At 39.1% G+C, this 20,184-nt stretch overlaps 1 protein-coding gene across 1 annotated transcript in view; it reads left to right on the plus strand.

Moving 5' to 3' along the window:
• The window catches only part of INTS2 (integrator complex subunit 2), a gene marked incomplete at its 5' end in the record, with an annotated part of 61,669 nt that overhangs the window by 12,490 nt on the left and 28,995 nt on the right, over window positions 1–20,184 (plus strand). Inside the window, 7 exons of the mRNA XM_017870815.1 lie at window positions 3,398–3,624; window positions 6,478–6,603; window positions 13,311–13,382; window positions 13,467–13,581; window positions 15,347–15,415; window positions 16,827–16,961; window positions 19,031–19,215. Of these exons, the coding sequence (XP_017726304.1) occupies window positions 3,398–3,624; window positions 6,478–6,603; window positions 13,311–13,382; window positions 13,467–13,581; window positions 15,347–15,415; window positions 16,827–16,961; window positions 19,031–19,215 (929 nt within the window). The remainder of the gene's footprint in view (window positions 1–3,397; window positions 3,625–6,477; window positions 6,604–13,310; window positions 13,383–13,466; window positions 13,582–15,346; window positions 15,416–16,826; window positions 16,962–19,030; window positions 19,216–20,184) is intronic.

Genomic DNA, 20,184 nt, shown 5'->3' on the forward strand with positions numbered 1-20,184 from the left:
AAAAAAAAAAAAAAAAAAGAATATTGGGAAACTCCAGGGTTCAGGGCCAGATTCATGAGAACTGGCGCATTAGGTCACTGAAATAAGTTATTATATTTTTAAATTTTAATACATATGTGTATATATGTTTTTATTACGGTAAAATATACATAACAAAATTTTGCAGTTTAATCATTTTTAGGTATATAATTCAGTGGCATTAAGTATATTCACAGTGTACAACCATTACCACTCTTCATTTCCAGAACTTTTTTTTTTTTTTTGAGACAGAGTCTCACTCTGTCGCCCAGACTGGAGTACAGTGGTGCAATCTCGGCTCACTGCAAGCTCCACTTCCTGGGTTTGAGGATTCTCCTGCCTCAGCCTCCTGTGTAGTTGGGATTACAGGCGCCCACCACCATGCTTGACTACTTTTTGTAGTTTGAGTAGAGACTGGGTTTTGTCATGTTGGTCAGGCTGGTCTAGAACTCCTGACCTCAGGTGATCCACCCACCTGGACGTCCCAAAGTGCTGGGATTACAGGCACGAGCCACCGGGCCTGGCCCATTTCCAGAACTTTTTCGTCATCCCAAACAGAAACTCTGTACCCATTAAAAAACTCCCCATTCCCCCTATCATCCCATCCTCTGGTAACCTCTATTCAACTTTCTGTCTCAATGAATTTGCCCTTTCTGGCTACCTCAAGTAAATGGAATTACACAATATTTTGCCTTTTGTATCTTGCTTATTTCACTTAGCATAATGTTTTCAAGGTTCATCTATGTTGTAACGTGTCAGGATTTCCTTTTTAAAGACTGAATAATATTCCATTGTGAACTTAGAGTAGAACTACCATTCTGTCCAGCATTCCTACTGCTGGGTAGAGAAATCATTATATAAAAAATATACCTACACTTGTATGTTTATCGCAGCACTCTTCACAGTAGCAATGTTATGGAATCAACCTAAGCATCTGTCAACGGATGGTTGCTTAAAGAAAATGTGAGAGAGAGAGAGATACACACACACACACACACACACACACACACACACACACACACACACGTGGAGTCTCGCTCTGTCGCCCAGGCTGGAGTGCAGTGGCTGGATCTCAGCTCACTGCAAGCTCCTCCTCCCGGGTTCACACCATTCTCCTGCCTCAGCCTCCCGAGTAGCTGGGACTACAGGCGCCCACTACCTCGCCCGGCTAGATTTTTGTATTTTTTTAGTAGAGACGGGGTTTCACCGTGTTAGCCAGGATGGTCTCCATCTCCCGACCTCGGGATCCGCCCGTCTTGGCCTCCCAAAGTGCTGGGATTACAGGCTTGAGCCACCACACCCGGTCAAGGCCGTTATCTTAAGTGAAATAATGGAGAAACAGGAAGTCAAATACTGCATATTCTCACTTATGAGTGGGAGCTAATCATGTGTACATATGGACAAAAGAGAGTGGGATAATACATATCATAGACTCCAAACGATGGAAGGGTGGGAAGGGGGTGAGAGTTGAGAAGTTACCTGTATTGAGTACAGTGTATACTATCAGGGTGATGGCTACACCAACAACCCAGACTTCTATGCAATAAATTGGTGTAACAAAACTGCACTTGTACCCCCTAAATCTGTAAAAATAAAAAGTAAGGGCTGGGTGTGGTGGCTTACACCTGTAATCCCAGCGCTTTGGGAGGCTGAGGTGGGCGGATCACAAGGTCAAGAGATCGAGACCATCCTGGCCAACATGGTGAAACTCCGTCTCTACTAAAAATAAAAAAATTAGCTGGGTGTGGTGTGTGCACCTGTAGTTCCAGCTACTTGGGAGGCTGAGGCAGGAGAATTGCTTGAACATGGGAGGTAGAGGTGGCAGTGAGCCAAGATCACGCCACTGCACTCTGGCCTGGTGACAGAGCAAGACTCAGTCTCAAAAAAAAGAAAAATAATATTCTATTGTATGTATATGCTACATTTTGTTTTATACATTCACTTGCTGATGCACATGTATTTTGCAGCAGTTTTTAACTTGCAAAATATTTTAATTTTTCAAAAACGAATTTATTTTAACTGTGTGAATAGAGTTCCTATGAAGGAGCTAATAGAGATTGTGATTTAACTTGTTGAGGTCACTTAGCTAGACAACGTGTACTGCTTAAATCCTGTAGTCTATTTTTTAAGCAACTGAATCACAGTGTTTTAAAATATTCAAGTTCTACTTTATAGCCCATTTGAAAACTGATTTTAAGCTTTGCTTTTTAAAACAAAGTTAACATTTGTTTATCGGATGCTTCACATATGTCAGGTACTGCATTAAGCACTTGGCGTGCTCATCTTGTTTGTAGTTGTCCTTCGTATGCAATAAACCTTTATTCTTTGAACTTACTGTTATTGTTAAAGCAGGTCTATCATATTTTACTTAGAAACACTCAAAAGATAATAATTAACATTTGCCTAGCCCTGTATAGTTTAGAACTGCTTTTATACATGTATTAGTTTTGTTCATTCGTCTACTTAACAGACTTTGAGTGCTTGCTGTATGTTAGGCACAATGTTAGACTGTGCAGAGTGAGAGATGACTAAGACCTTGTCCCTGCCTGAAGAACTGTAGGGGTTATAGAATTGTAAATTCTTGTTTTTTGAGACGGAGTGTCACTCTGTTGCCCAGGCTGGAATACAGTGGCGTGATCTTGACTCATTGTAACCTCCGCCTCCTGGGTTCAAGCAATTCTTGTGATTCTTGTGCTTCAGCCTCCGGAGTAGCTGGGATTACAGGCATACGCCACCACACCCAGCTAATTTTTGTATTTTTAGTAGAGATGGGGTTTCACCATGTTGGCCAGGCTGGTCTTGAACTCCTGATCTCAAGTGATCTGCCCTCCTTGGCCTCCCAAAGTGCTGGGATTACAGGTGTGAACCACTGCATCAGGCCAATAATTGTGAACTCTTAATTATAGGAGTTCTGTAAGGTAAATGTTGTTGATAAAATATTTCCTTGTCATTAAGGAAATTGGGGTTCAGAGAGGTTAACCAATGTATCTAAAGATATATAATCATCTAATAGTAGAGCTGGCATTTAAACCCCAAGGACTTACATCTTCAAAATCTGAGCATTTTCTCCTATACCACATATCACTTTGTTAGTCTTTATGTATTTGAAAGTACCATTTAAATAATATTCCACAATTCAAATTGTCACTAATTTAGTCTTTCCTCTGCAACCAATCCAAATTAGGGTGAATATTCATTCTTCAGACAAACTAGTGGATTTTGAGTTTGCTTGATTGGTTAAAATGAGATTCTGTAGTCATGACAATCTCCTCAAATAGGCCAATTTCAAAGTGTTTAAGTGGGGAGCTGTGTTTTAGCTCCCTTTTAGTTTAGTAAATGCTTCATGCTTTCTTCCTTTTGTGATCCATATTTCTTACAGAGAAAAAGAGAGACCAGCAGTTCTGTCCTTTGGCAGATGAGAAGGCAGCTTCTTCTGGAGTTGATGGGCATTCTTCCCACAGTAAGAAGCACCCGAATTGTGGAAGAAGCTGATGTGGACATGGAGCCCAATGTGTCTGTGTATTCGGGGCTGAAAGAAGAGCATGTTGTGAAAGCCAGTGCACTCTTACGTCTGTACTGTGCTTTGATGGGGATCGCTGGACTCAAGTATTCAATAGTTTGATATTTTACCTTTTTGTCATTTTACTTTCTTGTTCCTATTCTCAAGAAAGTGAACCAAAGGCCTTTTATTCAGAGGATTCAAGTTTTCTGTTGGACTCAGGTAGTGGGCTGGCCTATAAGAAGAATGAAATCCTAAGGCCAAGAATTCCTAGTAGAGATGTATTCATCTGTTTTGTTCTGATTGTAAACAGAGCTATATAAATAAATATGGGAGGAGCCAGAGCAGTTTATCAGTTTCCAATCACAGTTTAAAAAAACCTATGATTTCAACACAGCTTGACAAAATTATAGTGAATGATCTGTGAGTGATCTTTTAACATTGACTAGTTGAAGTAAATCTCTCCTTTGTTTCCTTTTACAGTTGATATCATAAATTGTTTAAAATTAATATGATGTGATTAATAAGTACATTGTTTTCTTCTTTTTTTTGAGATGGAATCTCCGTCTGTCACCCAGGCTGGAGTGCAGTGGCGCAATCTTGGCTCACTGCAACCTCTGCCTCCTGGATTCAAGCAATTTCCTGCCTCACCACACCCGGCTAATTTAAAAAAAATTTTTTTTGTATTTTTAGTAGAGACGGGGTTTCACCATGTTGGCCAGGCTTATCTCGAACTCCTTACCTCAGGTGATCCACCTGTCTCAGCCTCCCAAAGTGCTGGGATTACAGGCATAAGCCACTATGCATGGCCAGTACAATGTTTCTTATTTAGTCACCATACAAAATCCTTTTGAATAATATTCTTAATAATTGTACATATAGTCTTCATTTGCATGTGTCCAATATGCATGAGTTTCAGTTACCCCAGTTTATTTAAATCATGCTGGTCTCTCAACACAATTGACATTTCAGTTGCCATGATACATTAACCAAATAATTTTATAAAGTATAGGGATTGTGAGCTCCTCAGGCCACATACCACTAAGTAAATAACAGATGTACATCATGATTAGTGACCAGTGGCCTCACTTCTTTCAAAGTTTGTTGGTAACTGGTTACTGCACACCTGTTATTTGATTTGTGTACATATAGCAGAGGAAGTAGTTGTAAAGGTTGAATATCCTGTATCTGAAATGCTTGAGACCAGAAGTGTTTGGGATTTTAGAACTTTTTGGATTTTGGAATGTTTATATTACATTTACTGGTTTAGCATCCCTGTTTCAGAAATTCAAAATCCTTAGTGCTCCAATGAGCATTTCCTTTGAGCTCATTACCTCATTGTTGGTGCTCAGAATGTTTCGGAGTTTGGGGGTGTTTCAGATTTTGGATTTTTTGGATTGGGGTTACTCAACCTGTATTGCTTCCTTTCTCTCCATAATAAACTCATGTTCCAAAACATGGAAACAGTTTTTGGAACATTATATTCCAAAAACAGATAATTGGAAGAGGCAATTGGCAAGTAAAGATGAAAGTATAGGCTGGGCATGGTGGCTCACACCTGTAATCCTAGCACTTTGGGGGGCTGAGGCGGGCAGATCACCTGAGGTCAGGAGTTCGAGACCAGCCTGACCAATATGGAGAAACCCCATCTCTACTAAAAATACAACAATTAGCTGGGCGTTGTGGCGCATGCCTGTAATCCCAACTACTTGGGAGGCTGAGGCAGGAGAATCACTTGAACCCAGGAGGCAGAGCTTGTGGTGAGCCGAGATTGCACCATTGCAGTCTGGCCTGGGCAACAAAAGTGAAACTCTGTCTCTACAAAAACAAAAAACATGAAGAAAAAAAAAAAAAAGAAAGGAGGCAAAGGCTGTTTAAACTACTCTTGATAAAGTCTTTACGAAGAAATAAAAAACTTTAAGGCCGGGCACGGTAGCTCACACCTATAATCCCAGCATTCTGGGAGGCCGAGGCTTGGGGATCAGTGAGGTCAGGAGTTGCAGGCCAACCTGTTCAACATGGTGAAACCCTCTCTCTACTAAAAATACAAAAATTAGCTGGGAATGGTGGCATGTGCCTGTAGTCCCAGCTACTCAGGAGTCTGAGGTAGGAGAATTGCTTGAACTCAGGAGGTGGAGGTTGCAGTGCACCGAGATCGTGCCACTGCACTCCAGCCTTGGCGGCAGGGTGAGACTCAGTCTCAAAAGAAAAAAAAGAGAAAGAAGACACTTTAATTCCTAATGTTTCTAATATTTTCAATTAGAGTACTATAAAAATATTAGTTTTACTATTTAAAAAAAAAATTTCTGGCTGGGTGCAGTGACTCACACCTGTAATCCCAGCATTTTAGGAGACCAAGGGAGGTGGGAAGTGGATTTTTTAATCCCAGGAGTCTGAGACCAACCTGGGGAACATGGCAAAACCGTGTCTCTACCAAAAAAAAATAAGCTGGGCATGGTGGCGCGTACCTGTGGTCCCAGCTACATGAGACTCTGACATGGGAGGATTACCTGAGCCTGGGAGGTCAAAGCTGAAGTGAGCTCTGATCCTGCCACTACACTCCAGCCTGGGTGACAGAGCAAGACCTTGTCTCAAAAAAAAAAATTCCTCATGCATTATAATAAACAGAGTTTTTAATGTTTTGAGAAAAATTTTAAAGGCTACAGCACAATCATCCTTTTCACCGTTGATTATTAAGATCGTGTTGCATGATTTCAGCTTGCGTGGTCATTTTTATGACACAGGGCAAAGTGAGGACCTACCTGTATTTGTGTCTATAGTAAAACACTGTAGTTGTAATTTCTCAACAGTTTTGCGTTTGACAACTTGAGATGTTGAAGATTTTATAAATAGCAGGGTATCATTTTGAAGTTTAAAATTTGTATCTAAAAGGTTAAAAATTGACTTTTATTCTTCATCCCAACTAAAAATGTAAAGCCTAATGATGTATTCCTTTTTAGACCAACTGAAGAAGAAGCTGAGCAATTATTGCAGTTGATGACGAGCCGTCCTCCTGCTACGCCAGCTGGGGTTCGCTTTGTTTCACTTTCCTTTTGTATGCTGCTGGCCTTTTCTACACTTGTCAGGTACCCAACTATATCAGTTGCTCCATTTTCTTAAGGTTTAGTTTTATTTACTCAATAAAATTGTGTAGCATCAGATAAGAGCTTTCTACAAAAGCTGGTCTAGGCATGGACAGTTGTAGTTTTGTTTTGTTTTTTTTTTTTTCAATTTTTAAGAGAAGGGGTCTTGCTTTGTTGCCCAGGCTGGAGTACAGTGGCTATTCAGGGGTGTGATCATAGCGCACTGCAGCCTTGAACTCCTGGCCTCAAGTAATCCTCCTGACTCAGCCTCCCAAGTAGCTGGGACTACAGGTACACGCCACTGGGTCCAGGTTATTTGTGTTTTTTTAATATAAGGATATCAGTAACATCTGATTCATTTTATTTATCTTTTATTAAAGTTTTATATGTACATTGTTTAAAGGAGTCAAAATAGTTCTTCAAGATTTGTTAAGGTAATAGCAGTCCTTCCTTCCTTCTCTCCTTCCTATTTCACCTTTCTTAGAGGCAGTGTCTTTCAGTTCTTTTAACTGTTTATTTTGTGTTTTACTGCTACATCTATAATAACATGTTTGTATTTGATACCCCTTGATTTTTGCTTTTAGGTGTTTTTTATTGAGTTCCTAGTATGAAAGATGAGAAATTAGTTCTCTTTTTTCTCCCTGTCCTAAACACATCCATACATATCCTTCCTATCCTCTCATTCTCCTAGTATAGTTATAATAATTTAGATTAGATCAATATATAGTTGTTACGATTATATAAGCGCTGAGAACTCAACCATGTAGTATATGATTATTTTTTACTGCCTTGTAAAAGTTTTTTTTTTTTTTTTTGATTAACATTTATCCTGTGTTTTTGTTTTTTGCTTTTAACTTTCTTGGTGTTATATGTCCCTTTCATGTAACCTCAAACTCTCTGCCAGCCTAAATCTTCTGTCCAGATGTTTTGACTCATTAGATAGTCTATGAGTTTCATCTTGTTGAGGAGATTTCTTCAGGAGCATTTTGGTCTGGAATGGTTACCAGCTAAACCTGTTAGTACAAAGCTGTCATCCTGGGATTGACCTTCACCATCATTTTGGAGACTTGCTTCGTCTCTCCTTTTCCTTTTGTTGGATCTCCTGTTTCTTATATCTTATGTCATCATCTTAGCTGGGCATGGTGGCTCACATCTGTAGTCCCAGCTACTCGGGAGGTTGAGGCAGGAGGATTGCTTGAGGCTACAAGTTTGAGGCCAGCCTGGGCAACATAGTGAGACTCCTGTCTTCGTTTAAAAAAAAAAAAATTATAAAGAAAACCTGTCCTTTCATTTGTTTGAGCTGTGATCATGTCATCATCTTTTTTCATTGCTTCCTCATTTTGCTGCTACTGCTTTTTTTTTTTTTTGAGATGAGTTTCGCTCTTTTCGTGCAACTGGAGTACAATGGCATGATCTCGGCTCACTGCAACCTCTGCCACTCAGGTTCAAGTGATTCTCCTGTTTTAGCCTCCCAAGTATCTGGGATTACAGGCAACCACCACCATTCCCAGCTAATTTTTGTATTTTTAGTAGAGACGGGGTTTCACTATGTTGGCCAGGCTGGTCTTGAACTCCTGACCTCAGGTGATCCACCTGCCTCAGCTTCCCACAGTGCTGGGATTACAGGCATCAGCCACTGTGCCTGACCATTTTGCTGCTTCTGAATGGGTATGTGTGAAGTAAATTCTTTTTGAGACTGGATATTTCTGAAAATATCTTTGTCCTACTTTAACATCTGATTGATAGTTTGATGGGGTATGGAATTCTTACTTGGGAATAATTTCCTTTCAGGACTTTGAAGGTGTTGCTTCTTTGTCTTCTAACTTCTAGGGTTGTCAGGAAGTCTGACATTCTGATTCCTGGTCCTTTGTGTGGCCTATTTGTTTTTAATATGCAAACTTGTAGGGTTAGCTTTTTATCTCTAGGGTTTTGAAATTTCTGGTTGACATGCCTTAGTCTGAGTCTCTTTTTGACTATTGTCCTAGGCATTCAGTAAGCACTCTGAACCTGGAAACTCATGTCCCTCAATTCTAGAAAAGTTTCCTGAATTAATTTGTTGGTAATGTTTTCTTCTTGCATGTTCTCTGTCTAAAACCTCTTTTTATTTGGAATTTGAAATGATTGTCGTATTTTCTTATCCTTTCCTCTTTTCCTTCCCCTCATCTTGTTCTACTTTTTAGAAAACAGCTTTATTGAGATGTAATTTACATATCATAAGATTTACCCACTTAGAGTGTACAATTGAGTGGTTTTTAGTGTATATAATTATGCAACCACCACCACAATAGAATTTTAGAACCTGTTCAGCACTCTAAAAATAACTTGCTCATTTTAAGGCCAGGTGCAGTAGCTCACACCTGTAAACCCAGTGCTTTGAGAGGCTGAGGTGGGAGGATTGTTTCAGGCCATGAGTTTGAGACTAGCCTGGGCAACATAGCAAGACACTGTCTTTAAAAAAAAAAAAATTCTCCAGGGGTAGTGGGACATGCCTTAGTCCCAGCTATTTGGGAGGTTGAAGCAGAAGGATCACTTGAACCCAGGAGTTCAAGGTTACAGTGAGCTATGATTGTGCCATAGCACTACAGCCTGGGTGAAAGAGCTTAAAAAAAAAAAAAGAAATCCTTCTACCTTTTAGGATTTGTCTTTAACTTTATCTTCAATTCCTACTCAGTCTTTAATTTCTAAGAGCACTTTTTTTTGGCTCTCTGAATATTTCTTCTTTATAGTATCTATTGGTTCATGATAGCATAATTTCTTTGATATTAGTCATACTGATTTTGAAGATATTTTATTATTTGTATTGCTTCTTTCTCTAGGTTGCTTTTTTCCCTGCCTTTTTTTGGTCTCTATTTTTTAAGTTAGATGCTTTTCTCAGATACTTAATATTTCTTATTATTTTAACTTTTGTTTTATTTATTTATTTAGAGATGGGTCTCTCTCTGTTGCCCAGGGCAAATGCAGTGGTACAATCATAACTGATTACAGCTTTGAACTTCTGGGCTCAACGGGTCCTCCTACCTCAGACTCCCAAGTGGCTAGTGTGGGCCACCACACCTGGCTTATTTTTAAAAGTTTTTTGTAGGGATGGGGTCTCACTTTTGTTGCCCAGGCTGATCTTGAACTCCTGGCCTAAGGTGATCCTCCTGCCTTTGCCTCCCAAAGTGCTACAACTACAGGTGTGAGCCACTGCACCCAGCCAGTATTTATTGATTGTTCACATATATATGTATACACACATATTTTGTTCACATATATATATATATATATTGTTCACACACACACACATATATATATAATATATATTGTGAGATGGAGTTTCACTCTTGTTGCCCAGGCTGCCAGACTGGAGTGCAATGGCGTGATCTCAGCTTACCGCAACCTCTGCCTCCTGGGTTCAAGTGATTCTCCCGCGTCAGCCTCCCGAGTAGCTGGGATTATAGGCATACGCTACCACGCCCAGCTAAGTTTTTATAGGCATACGCTACCACGCCCAGCTAAGTTATAGGCATACGCTACCACGCCCAGCTAAGTAGCTGGGATTATAGGCATACGCTACCACACCCAGCTAAGATTATAGACATATGCTACCACGCCCAGCTAAGTTATTTTTAGTAGAGATGGGATTTCTCCATGTTGGTCAGGCTGGTCTTGAACTGCTGACCTCAGGTGATCTGCCTGCCTTGGCCTCCCAAAGTGCTGGGATTACAGGTGTGAGCCACCGCGCCTGGCCGATTGTTCATGTTTAAGACTAGGAAATGAAAAAGCATATTAGAACCTCTAATATGAGAGGTTCTAAAAGACTCATAAGTGGGTCTTTGGGAAACTCTTGGTCTGATCAGAGTTCTAAAGATTATTGTCTGGCCTGGAGAGGGAAGGCCTATACAGAAACCCATAAATAAAGTTAAAGAGTAAGGGTTAAGTGTTGGTAGGTATCAGCCTGCAGTATAATCATTTACTTAATTCTTCTACTTTCAGAATGGTGCTACAGATATACCTGGTTTCCCTTATTTCAGATGCATGATTTTACCACCTCCAGACAATAAATCTCCAGTTTTCTCTCTACTGAGGGAAGGGTATTCTTCTAGTTGTGCAGAATGCAGGAGGTGATTTGGAGTCCTACTACTTATATAGAATGTCAGCCACTTAATTTTTGTCTGTCTTCACTCTCGGTCCCAGAACTGCCTGGAGTAGCTTGAGCCCTTTGGGAATTCTGTGGTGTAAAATGGATGGGTTTTCTCTTCTATCAGTTTAACATTTTGCTTCCTCAGGTCTGCTAAGTCAGTTTCCACTTATCTATATGTTCTCTAGCTTCCAGTATTTTGTGGTGTTGTCTCTCCTCAATATCTTATGTGTTTATGCCTTTTAAGAAAACCTTAATGGAGTTTTAATGGAGTTTCAGGATGGTGTAAAATTAGGTACATGAATTCTTTCTTTTCCTTTTACTTGAAGTACTTTCTAAACATTATCTCAAATCCTCATTACTCTTATAAAGTATTTTTTTTTTTTTTTTTTTTTTTTTTTTTTTTTTTTTTTTTTAGATAGGATCTTGCTTTGTTGTGCCGGCTGGAGTCTAGTGGCACGGCACGATCAGGGCTCGCCGCAACCTCGGCCTCTTGGGCTCAAGAGATTCTCCCATCTCAGCCTCCCTTGTAGCTGGGACTACAAACATGCACCACCATGCCTGTCTAATTTTTAAATTCTTTTGTAGAGATGGGATCTCACTTTGTTGCTCAGGCTGGTCTTGAACTCCTGGGCTCAAGCTATCCTCCTACCTTGGCCTCCCAAATTGCTGGGATTACAGGCGAGAGCCACTTTGCCCAGCCTCATAAGGTATTTTTGTCCATAACTTATAGATAGAAGAACTAATGTTTAGAAAGATATTTAAAAGTTCTTAAGATAGGCCAGGCACAGTGGCTCACGCCTGTAATCCCAGCACTTTGGGAGGCCATGGTGGGTGGATCGCCTAAAGGTCAGGAATTCGAGACCAGCCTGGCCAACATGGTGAAACCCCGTCTCTACTAAAAATATAAAAAATTAGCCGAGTGTGGTGGTGGGCGCCTGTAATCCCAGCTACTCGGGATGCTGAGGCAGAAGAATCTTTTGAATGCGGGAGGTGGAGGTTGCAAGGATCCGAGATCGTGTCATTGCACTCCAGCCTGGGCAACAAGACCAAAACTTCTGAAAAAAAAAAAAAAAAAAAGAAGTTCTTAACATTTTAGAGCTATAGTGAAAAAGAAGAAGAAAGATTATTTGTGTTTCTTCTTCAAGATCACACTACCAGTAATTAGCAGAGATGGGATTCTCATTCAGGTGTGGCAGGCTGTAAAGGCTGTCATCTTTCTACTACATAACACTTTATTGTTATATGGTTTAGGTATAGTTGAGATGACCTTTTTTATTTTCTTAGCTTTTGGTAATAGAAGCAGCATACTTTTCATTTGCTTTTGTTGCATCTATTTTTACTGCACTGAAGTAGAAAGAGATTGGTGAAAAAATTTGCAGAAGTCAACATCAGCTTGTACTTACCAATTAAAATTTAGACTGGGTGCGGCGGCTCAGGCCTGTATTTGCAGCACTTTGGGAGGCCGAGGCGGGTGGATCACCTGAAGTCAGGGGTTCGAGACCAACCTGGTCAACTGGGTGAAACCCCATCTCTACTAAAAATACAAAAATTAGCCAGATGTGGTGGCAGACGCCTGTAATCCCAGCTACTCGGGAGACTGAGGCAGAATCGCTTGTACCCGGGAGGCGGAGGTTGCAGTGAGCTGAGATTGTACCACTGTACTCCAGCCTGAGCAACAAGAGTGAAACTCCATCTCAAAATTTAGGAATTCCCTTTAAAAAGTCATTGTTAGGCTAGGCATGTTGGCTCGCCTCTATAATGCCAGCACTTTGGGAGGCTTAGGCAGGAATATCACTTGAGCTCAAGAGTTCAAGACCAGACTGGGCAACATAGCGAGACCTCTCCTCTACTAGAAATAAAAAATATTAGCTCAATGCATTGGCGCATGCCTGTAGTCCCAGCTACTTGGGAGGCTGCGGTGGGAGGATCACTTGAGCCTGGGTGGTTGAGGCTATAGTGAGCTATGATTGTTCCACTGCACTCCAGCCTGGGCGACAGAGCAAGACATTGTCTCAAAAAAAAGTCGTTGTATTTTTATAGCCATTTTTCATATCTGGTAAGCCCGTGGCTGCCTTTTTTTCCATGATTAGTGATCATTTGTTTCTCTGTAACTTTGAGATTTACTCATAAGGTTTCTATAAATTAAATTTCATTTTTCCAGAAGATGGACTGCTTATTACTGTTTGGCACTCAGTTTGTGATATTTTGATGCTTAAGTGTTAACACTAGATTTTTTTCTATATGAAATAAGTATCAGCTGTTGTATAGTTGGTTTAACAGGTTAATCCCAAGGGGCCTTTGTTTTCTGAGGAATGTGAGGAAGCTTACCCTTTTCAACCTGTGAAGGCAGCAACTAAGACTTAGAGAGGGGTTCCATGAAAAAAGCAAAGGTCCTCATTCTTGAGCTCTAGAATTACTTCATACCTCAATGAAAATTAATGGCCCAATTCAGCAAGCCATTAATTTGACTTGATACTTGAAAATAGGGCAGGAAAAATAATTTCTACCAAAAATAACTTCAGAATGCTTTTTATTCATATACTAGAATATCTAATTTAAACCAGTGACATTCTGGTATATTTTGTAGTACACCTGAACAGGAGCAGCTGATGGTGGTGTGGCTAAGTTGGATGATAAAAGAAGAAGCATATTTTGAGAGGTAAGATAATTTGATTTAGTTAGTTGAGAAAGCTTTTCTTCTTCTCTCTTTGGAAAATTCATATTTCCTATTTTGTTTTGACAGTACGTCAGGCGTCTCTGCTTCTTTTGGGGAGATGCTATTATTGGTGGCTATGTACTTTCACAGCAACCAGCTTAGTGCTATCATTGACTTGGTCTGTTCCACTTTGGGGATGAAGGTAATTTTCTTTTAACTTCTTTCTAAAAACAGAAAGATGTTTCTAAGATGGACATTTTGTTGCTGTGTAAATAGATTGTTTTAAGTAATTTTAATTGTTTAATAGAAGTTTTATCAGGAGTGCTTAGAAAAAAATGCATTTTGAAACCTTTGTTTACTAAAATAATAGAGACTCATGCAAAAACCTTGGAAAGCACAGAAAAGGGAAAGATATCTTATAATTCCATGATTCAGAGATACCTAGTATACTACTATTAATATTCTGATGTCTGTTCTTTCTTTAAAGTGACATATATATTTGGTGATTTAAAAAAACTAATATATGGTGAGCATTTACTCATGTCAATAAATATTATAATACGGTATAATTTTTAATGGCTGCATTGTGTTACAGTCCATTGTTTGATCTTCTTACTGGGTCCTTTATTATTTCCCATGTACATTTTCTAGTTTCAGTATAACACTTAGAGGAATATCCTTGTTTATGCAAATACACACATAGGCACTCACATGTATCTCTTCATACACCTGTTGGATCATTTTCTTAGGATAAATTTCTAGAAGGTGATTGCTAAGGAAAAAGTATGGCTATGTTAAGGTTTTTCAAGAGTACCGCCATATTATCTTTTAGAAAGATTGTATCAGCTTGATTAACTGTTACCAGTAGTAAGAACTCCTGTTTTCCTAAACTTTCACATGACTGAGCATTAGTATTTTTTTTTTAATCTTTGCAAATTTGGTTGATGAACAGTGGTATCACCTAGTTTGAATTTCTTTGATTACTAGTGAAACTTTAGTATTTAAAATCTATGTGTTTTGGCTGGTTTATTTCTTTTGCAAAAAGCTTATCAGTATCCTAATTTTCCTGTAGGGACTTTGATTTGTTTTTTTCTTTCACTGTTTCAAAAGGAAAGATACATCCTTATGCCTCATACATCTTCATATATTTCCAGACATATATTTTGCCCAATGTTGAAATTGGGATTCATTTTACAGTTGACATGTAATATGAAAGTGGTAGTGTTCCAACTCCTACTTTTTTTCTTGAAAAGCTGCTGTAATATTAAATCATGTAATATTAAATCAGTGACATATCTTATAGTATCTTTAAAAGTGGAGAGTTCAACATGTTATAATGGACTTTTTCCAATCTTTTTTGCCATTTAACTTTGCCATGTGGAAATTATCATCATTATTATTTTTATGTAGTATATTAAATGTTATTTTTGTGGTTTCTATTTTGCTCTTATGCTTAGAAATGTTTTCGTTTCTTGGCTTTATATAAATGATCACTTACATTTTCTTCTAGTTTTTTTGGTGGTTTCATGTTTTACATTTAAACATTTAATCTACTTGGAGTTTCTTTTGGTTATGGTGTGATATGTGCAAAAAGTGTATGTGTGTCTATCTGTATATGTGTATGTATATATGTGTATATGCAGACACACACACACACACACGCACACACACACGTTTCTCTTGTCCTCACAGAGGGGCAGCTATCCCAGCTCCATGTAGTAAATAATCTGTTTCCCCGAACTGACTGAAAATACCATTAATAGTATTTATTAAGTGCTTTTTATATTGGTCCTGTTTCTGAGTATTAACACTTTAATGTTGGGTTTGAGAAGGCACTTCTAAAACAGAGTAGAGTACTTGAATATTTGAACATTTATGTGTATCACAGCCATTTTAGGTAAGTTCCCTAGAATAAATTGTGTTTCATATATTTTTACATACTGTTGGAATTCTTTTGGTAATTTTAGATTGTAATTAAGCCAAGCTCCTTGAGCAGGATGAAGACGATCTTCACACAGGAAATTTTTACTGAGCAGGTATTTCTTTTTATTCTTAGGTGCTTACTTAACTTTCTTTTACAATATTCTTTGGGAGAAAACTTGTGTGTCTTACTTACCTTAAGAAAGTAATATGGTCTTTTTTCTTTTAATCACTCATGATGATTTATTTCATCATTGAAACTTTGTTTAAAAATAATCCATTTAAAATACACTTTTAAAACTAGTCATAACATAGCAAAGCATCTTTTGAATGTATATATTTTTGGAGACTGAGTAGATACTTAGGAGAATACTCTTAGATGCTGATGATCGGGCATCTCAAGAGGTAATTGTTTTAATGTGTCTAGAGAAAGATAAAATAAAGACCTATTTAAACCTTTAGGCTGTAAAATTCATTTCTAACTAGATTACAGGCTAGAGTCTAAATTTCTTATACTTAACATGTTCTTCTTTAGCCTTAGTACTTTTGTCCATGGATAAGCCTAAGGATTTTTTTCATTTCTTTTTTATCTCACTCTGTCACCCAGGCTAGTATACAGTGGTACGATCATAGCTCACTGCAACCTCTGCCTCCTGGGTTGGAGCAATTCTCCTGCCTCAGCCTCCCAAGTAGCTAGGATTACAGGTGTCCACCACCACGCCCAGCTAATTTTTGTATTTTTAGTAGAAATGGGGTTTCACCATGTTGGCTAGGCTGGTCTTGAACTCCTGACCTTAGATGATCCACCCACCTCGGCCTCCCAGAGTGCTGGGGTTACAAGCGTGAGCCACTGTGCCCAGCCAGTTGTTGCTTTTTTATGGCTATTAATATCTTTATTTCTATATTTTACTATCCCTCCCACCCTCAACACGCATACACACACATACTACTAAATTACAAATAGTCACACAGCATGTGGGAGAATCATAAGTTATTTTTTGTCTTTAAATTTGAACCAGTTGGAAGACAACTTTGAGGAGGGTCTTTAAAAGACAGTTAGAGCCTATGCATGACATATTGATAATAAATATTTCTGGGTATATTTATGTGGTGCTTTATAGTTCATATGATGTTTTCCAAAAGAATATTTTCCCCTCATAACAATGCTTTGAGGCAGTATGGTAGTGTCCTGTTTTGTAGATGTGAAAAAGATTCAGAAGATAAAGTGACTTCTTCAAAGTCATTGAGCCCAGATTGTATGCTTCAAATTTTTATTTATTTATTTATTTTACCTTATCACACCTCTGTGTATGTATCTGTGTTTAAAAACAAAAAATTAGGGAATTATATAAATCCCTAAATGTACGTTTCCTCAACATTCAAAGATAATTAAAACGTAATAATTTATTGTCATCATTCATTTTTAGGGACCACACTCATATTAGGTGTTGACAGTCTACTTATCTCTCTTTCAAAATAATTTTATATTTAGTTCTTTATATTACTAATACTATTTTTCCCTTTTAGGTTGTCACAGCTCATGCAGTTCGGGTCCCTGTCACCAGCAACCTGAGTGCCAACATTACTGGATTTTTGCCTATTCATTGTATTTACCAGCTTCTCAGGAGTCGTTCCTTTACCAAGCACAAAGTGTCAATAAAAGTATGCCCCTACAAATAAAACAAATAACATAAAAGCATGCCCCTACATTTATATATATATATATTTTCTTTTGAGGTGGAGTCTTGCTCAGTCACCCAGGCTGGAGTGCAGTGGTACAGTCTTGGCTCACTGTAACCTCTGCCTCCTGGGTTAAAGCGATTCTCCTGCCTCAGCCTCCCAGGTAACTGGGACTACAGTTGTGTGCCACCACGCCCAGCTAATTTTTGTATTTTTAGTAGAGACAGGGTTTCACTGCATTGGCTGACTGGTGTCGAACTCCTGACCTCAAGTGATATGCCTGTCTCGACCTCCCAAAGTGCTGGGATTACAGATGTGAGCCACTGTGCCTGGCCTACATTTATATTTCAAAGAACAACCTAAATTAATGCTTTCTCCCCAGTTAGTTGTATTTCAGTTTGTAGGCCTTTATTATGGGTTTTGTGTGGGAAATGTGTGGTATTAAGTTACTGGTCATTTATATAAGTGTAGTAATTAGGTATAGTAATTATAATTATATAATTATAATACAGTAATTTCAGATTTTTAAAGCAATGTAAGATTATTTTCAAAATGCATAATACTTCATTTAAGTTCTCAATAGTGGCACATGGCTATTTCATTAAAACTTTGAAACTTCCATTTTCTAATTTATTTATTTTTTAAAGACAAGTCTCACTCTGTCACCCAGGCTGTCATAGCTCACTGTAACTTCAAATTCCTGGGCTCAAGCACTCCTCCTGCCACAGCCTCCTAAGTGGCTGGGACTATGGGTATGAGCCACCACTCCTGGCTTTTTTTTTTTTTTTTTTTGAGACAGAGTCTCACTCTGTCACCCAAGCTGGAGTGCAGTGGTGCTATCTCGGCTCACTGCAATCTCTGCCTCCCGGGTTCAAGTGATTCCCCTGCCTCTGCCTCTGAGTAGCTGGTATTATAGGCTCCTGCCACCACGCCCGGCTAATTTTTTTTTTTTTTTTTCCAATTTTTAGTAGAGACAGGGTTTCACCATGTTGGCCAGGCTGGTCTCAGACTCCTGACATCAGGTGATCCACTCACCTCGGCCTCCCACAGTGCTGGGATTACAGGCATGAGCCACTGTGCCTGGTCTCACACCCAGCTTTAAAAAGCCTTTTTTGTAGAGACAGGGTCTCGCTATGTTGCCCAGGCTGGTCTGGTCTTGAACTCCTGGTCTTAAGCAATTCTCCTACTTTGGCCTCCTGAAATGGGATTACAGGTGTGAGCCACTGCAATGGGCCTGGTTTTGTTTTACAAATTGGGGAAGTTGCCATGACTAGTATTTGTCGATTTGCCACAAGGACACCTCACACCTAACTTATGATTTCGATATGTTTTGATTTGTCTTAGTTGGCTATATCTAACAGTTAAAAGGGCCTCTAAAGAGAAGGTTGAGACCCAGGAGGTAAAGTAATCTAAACTTTTTCAGAGGCTCTTTTATTTACAAAGAACAGTGAATAATATATGCATGATATATCACTTTTAATTGTCCCTTTTTTTTGTGATTTAGTGAAATTATTTCCCAGCTAGATTGTATCTTCTGCTGCTTTATATTTTTAGCAAGTAAAATAGCTAAGAATTAAGAGTTCAAATGCACACCCAACATTTTACATGTCCTCCATCCAATGATAGTTAAGTGATAGTCTCCTGTAAGTGCTTGTCAGAGACACTTTCTTAGTCTATCTGAGGGTTTGCTGTGAAGGACCTGTCTCTCTCTCCAAATTCCTATCTAATGTGAGCTCTCCCATGACGACACACATGGTGTTCTAAATACAGATATGGTAGGGACTTAAAATGTTTTCCCACTACTTAAAACTAATAGATTAAACCCAAAGGCAAGCTTCCAGTGGACAGTGCACCTAAGATGATACAGATATAAAGGTAGTTCGTATTTTAAAATCAAAGACAGTTATGATACTAGATAATATATTTGGAACTGCCAAAAGTTAATAGTGAATTTTACTGATTCATAATTCATGTAAAACTGTATGTACTTTTATAATTTTGCTTGGTTTTTCTTTTTGCCACAATTCAGTGTCTATAACATTCTTTCTTAGGATTGGATTTATAGACAGCTGTGTGAAACCTCTACTCCACTTCATCCTCAATTACTTCCTTTGATTGATGTGTACATAAATTCTATACTTACTCCTGCATCGAAATCTAATCCAGAAGCCACAAATCAGCCAGTCACAGAACAGGAGATACTCAATATTTTCCAAGGAGTCACTGGGGTAAAATCGTTGTTCTTTATATCTATTAACTTATTTTTCTTTTAGTTCTTCTTACTTATCCCATATTTTTATTTTCCTATCAGAGGACTTTTAGGTAGTTCTGAATTTAAAATTAGATTAAATTTCCTTAGATCACCTGTAAAAATTAAAAGAATGGTATTAGTTCCAACTAGTTTGCTAAACAGGCAAAAATTGTGTGAGAAAAAAAAATTGTGTGAGAATTTTTTTTTGGAGATGGAGTTTCACTCTTCTTGCCCAGGCTGGAGTGCAATGGCACGATCTCGGCTCACTGCAACCTCTGCCACCCTGCAACCTCCGCCTCCCGGGTTCCAGTGATTCTCCTGTCTCACCCTCCTGAGTAGCTGGGATTACAGGCACCTGCCACAACGCCCAGCTAATGTTTTGTATTTTAAGTAGAGACAGGGTTTCACCATGTTGTCCAGGGTGGTCTTGAACTCCTGACCTCAGGTGATCTACCTGCCTCAGCCTCCCAAAGTGCTGGGATTACAGGTGTGAGCCACTGTGCCTGGTTTTTTTTTTTTTTTTTTTTTTGAGACTGGAGTCTCACTGTGACACCCAGGCTAGAGTGCAATGGGCAATCTCAGCTCACTACAACCTCCGCTTCCTGAGTTCAAATGATTCTCCTGCTTCAGCCTCCTGAGTAGCTGGGACTGCAGGCATGCGCCACCACAACTGGCTAATTTTTGTATTTTTAGTAAAGATGGGATTTCATCATATTGTCCAGGCTGGTCTTGAACTCCTGACCTCAAGTGATCCTCCCGCCTTGGCCTCCCAAAGTGTTGGGATTACAGGTGTGAGCCACTGCGCCCAGCCAATAATTTTTTTTTTTTTTTTTTGAGACAGAGTCTTGCTCTGTCGCCCAGGCTGGAGTGCAGTGGCCAGATCTCAGCTCACTGCAAGCTCCGCCTCCCGGGTTCACGCCATTCTCCTGCCTCAGCCTCCCGAGTAGCTGGGAC

This window comes from Rhinopithecus bieti, unplaced genomic scaffold, assembly GCF_001698545.2.
Source record: "Rhinopithecus bieti isolate Rb0 unplaced genomic scaffold, ASM169854v2 scaffold_5497, whole genome shotgun sequence".
Taxonomy (NCBI): domain Eukaryota; kingdom Metazoa; phylum Chordata; class Mammalia; order Primates; family Cercopithecidae; genus Rhinopithecus; species Rhinopithecus bieti.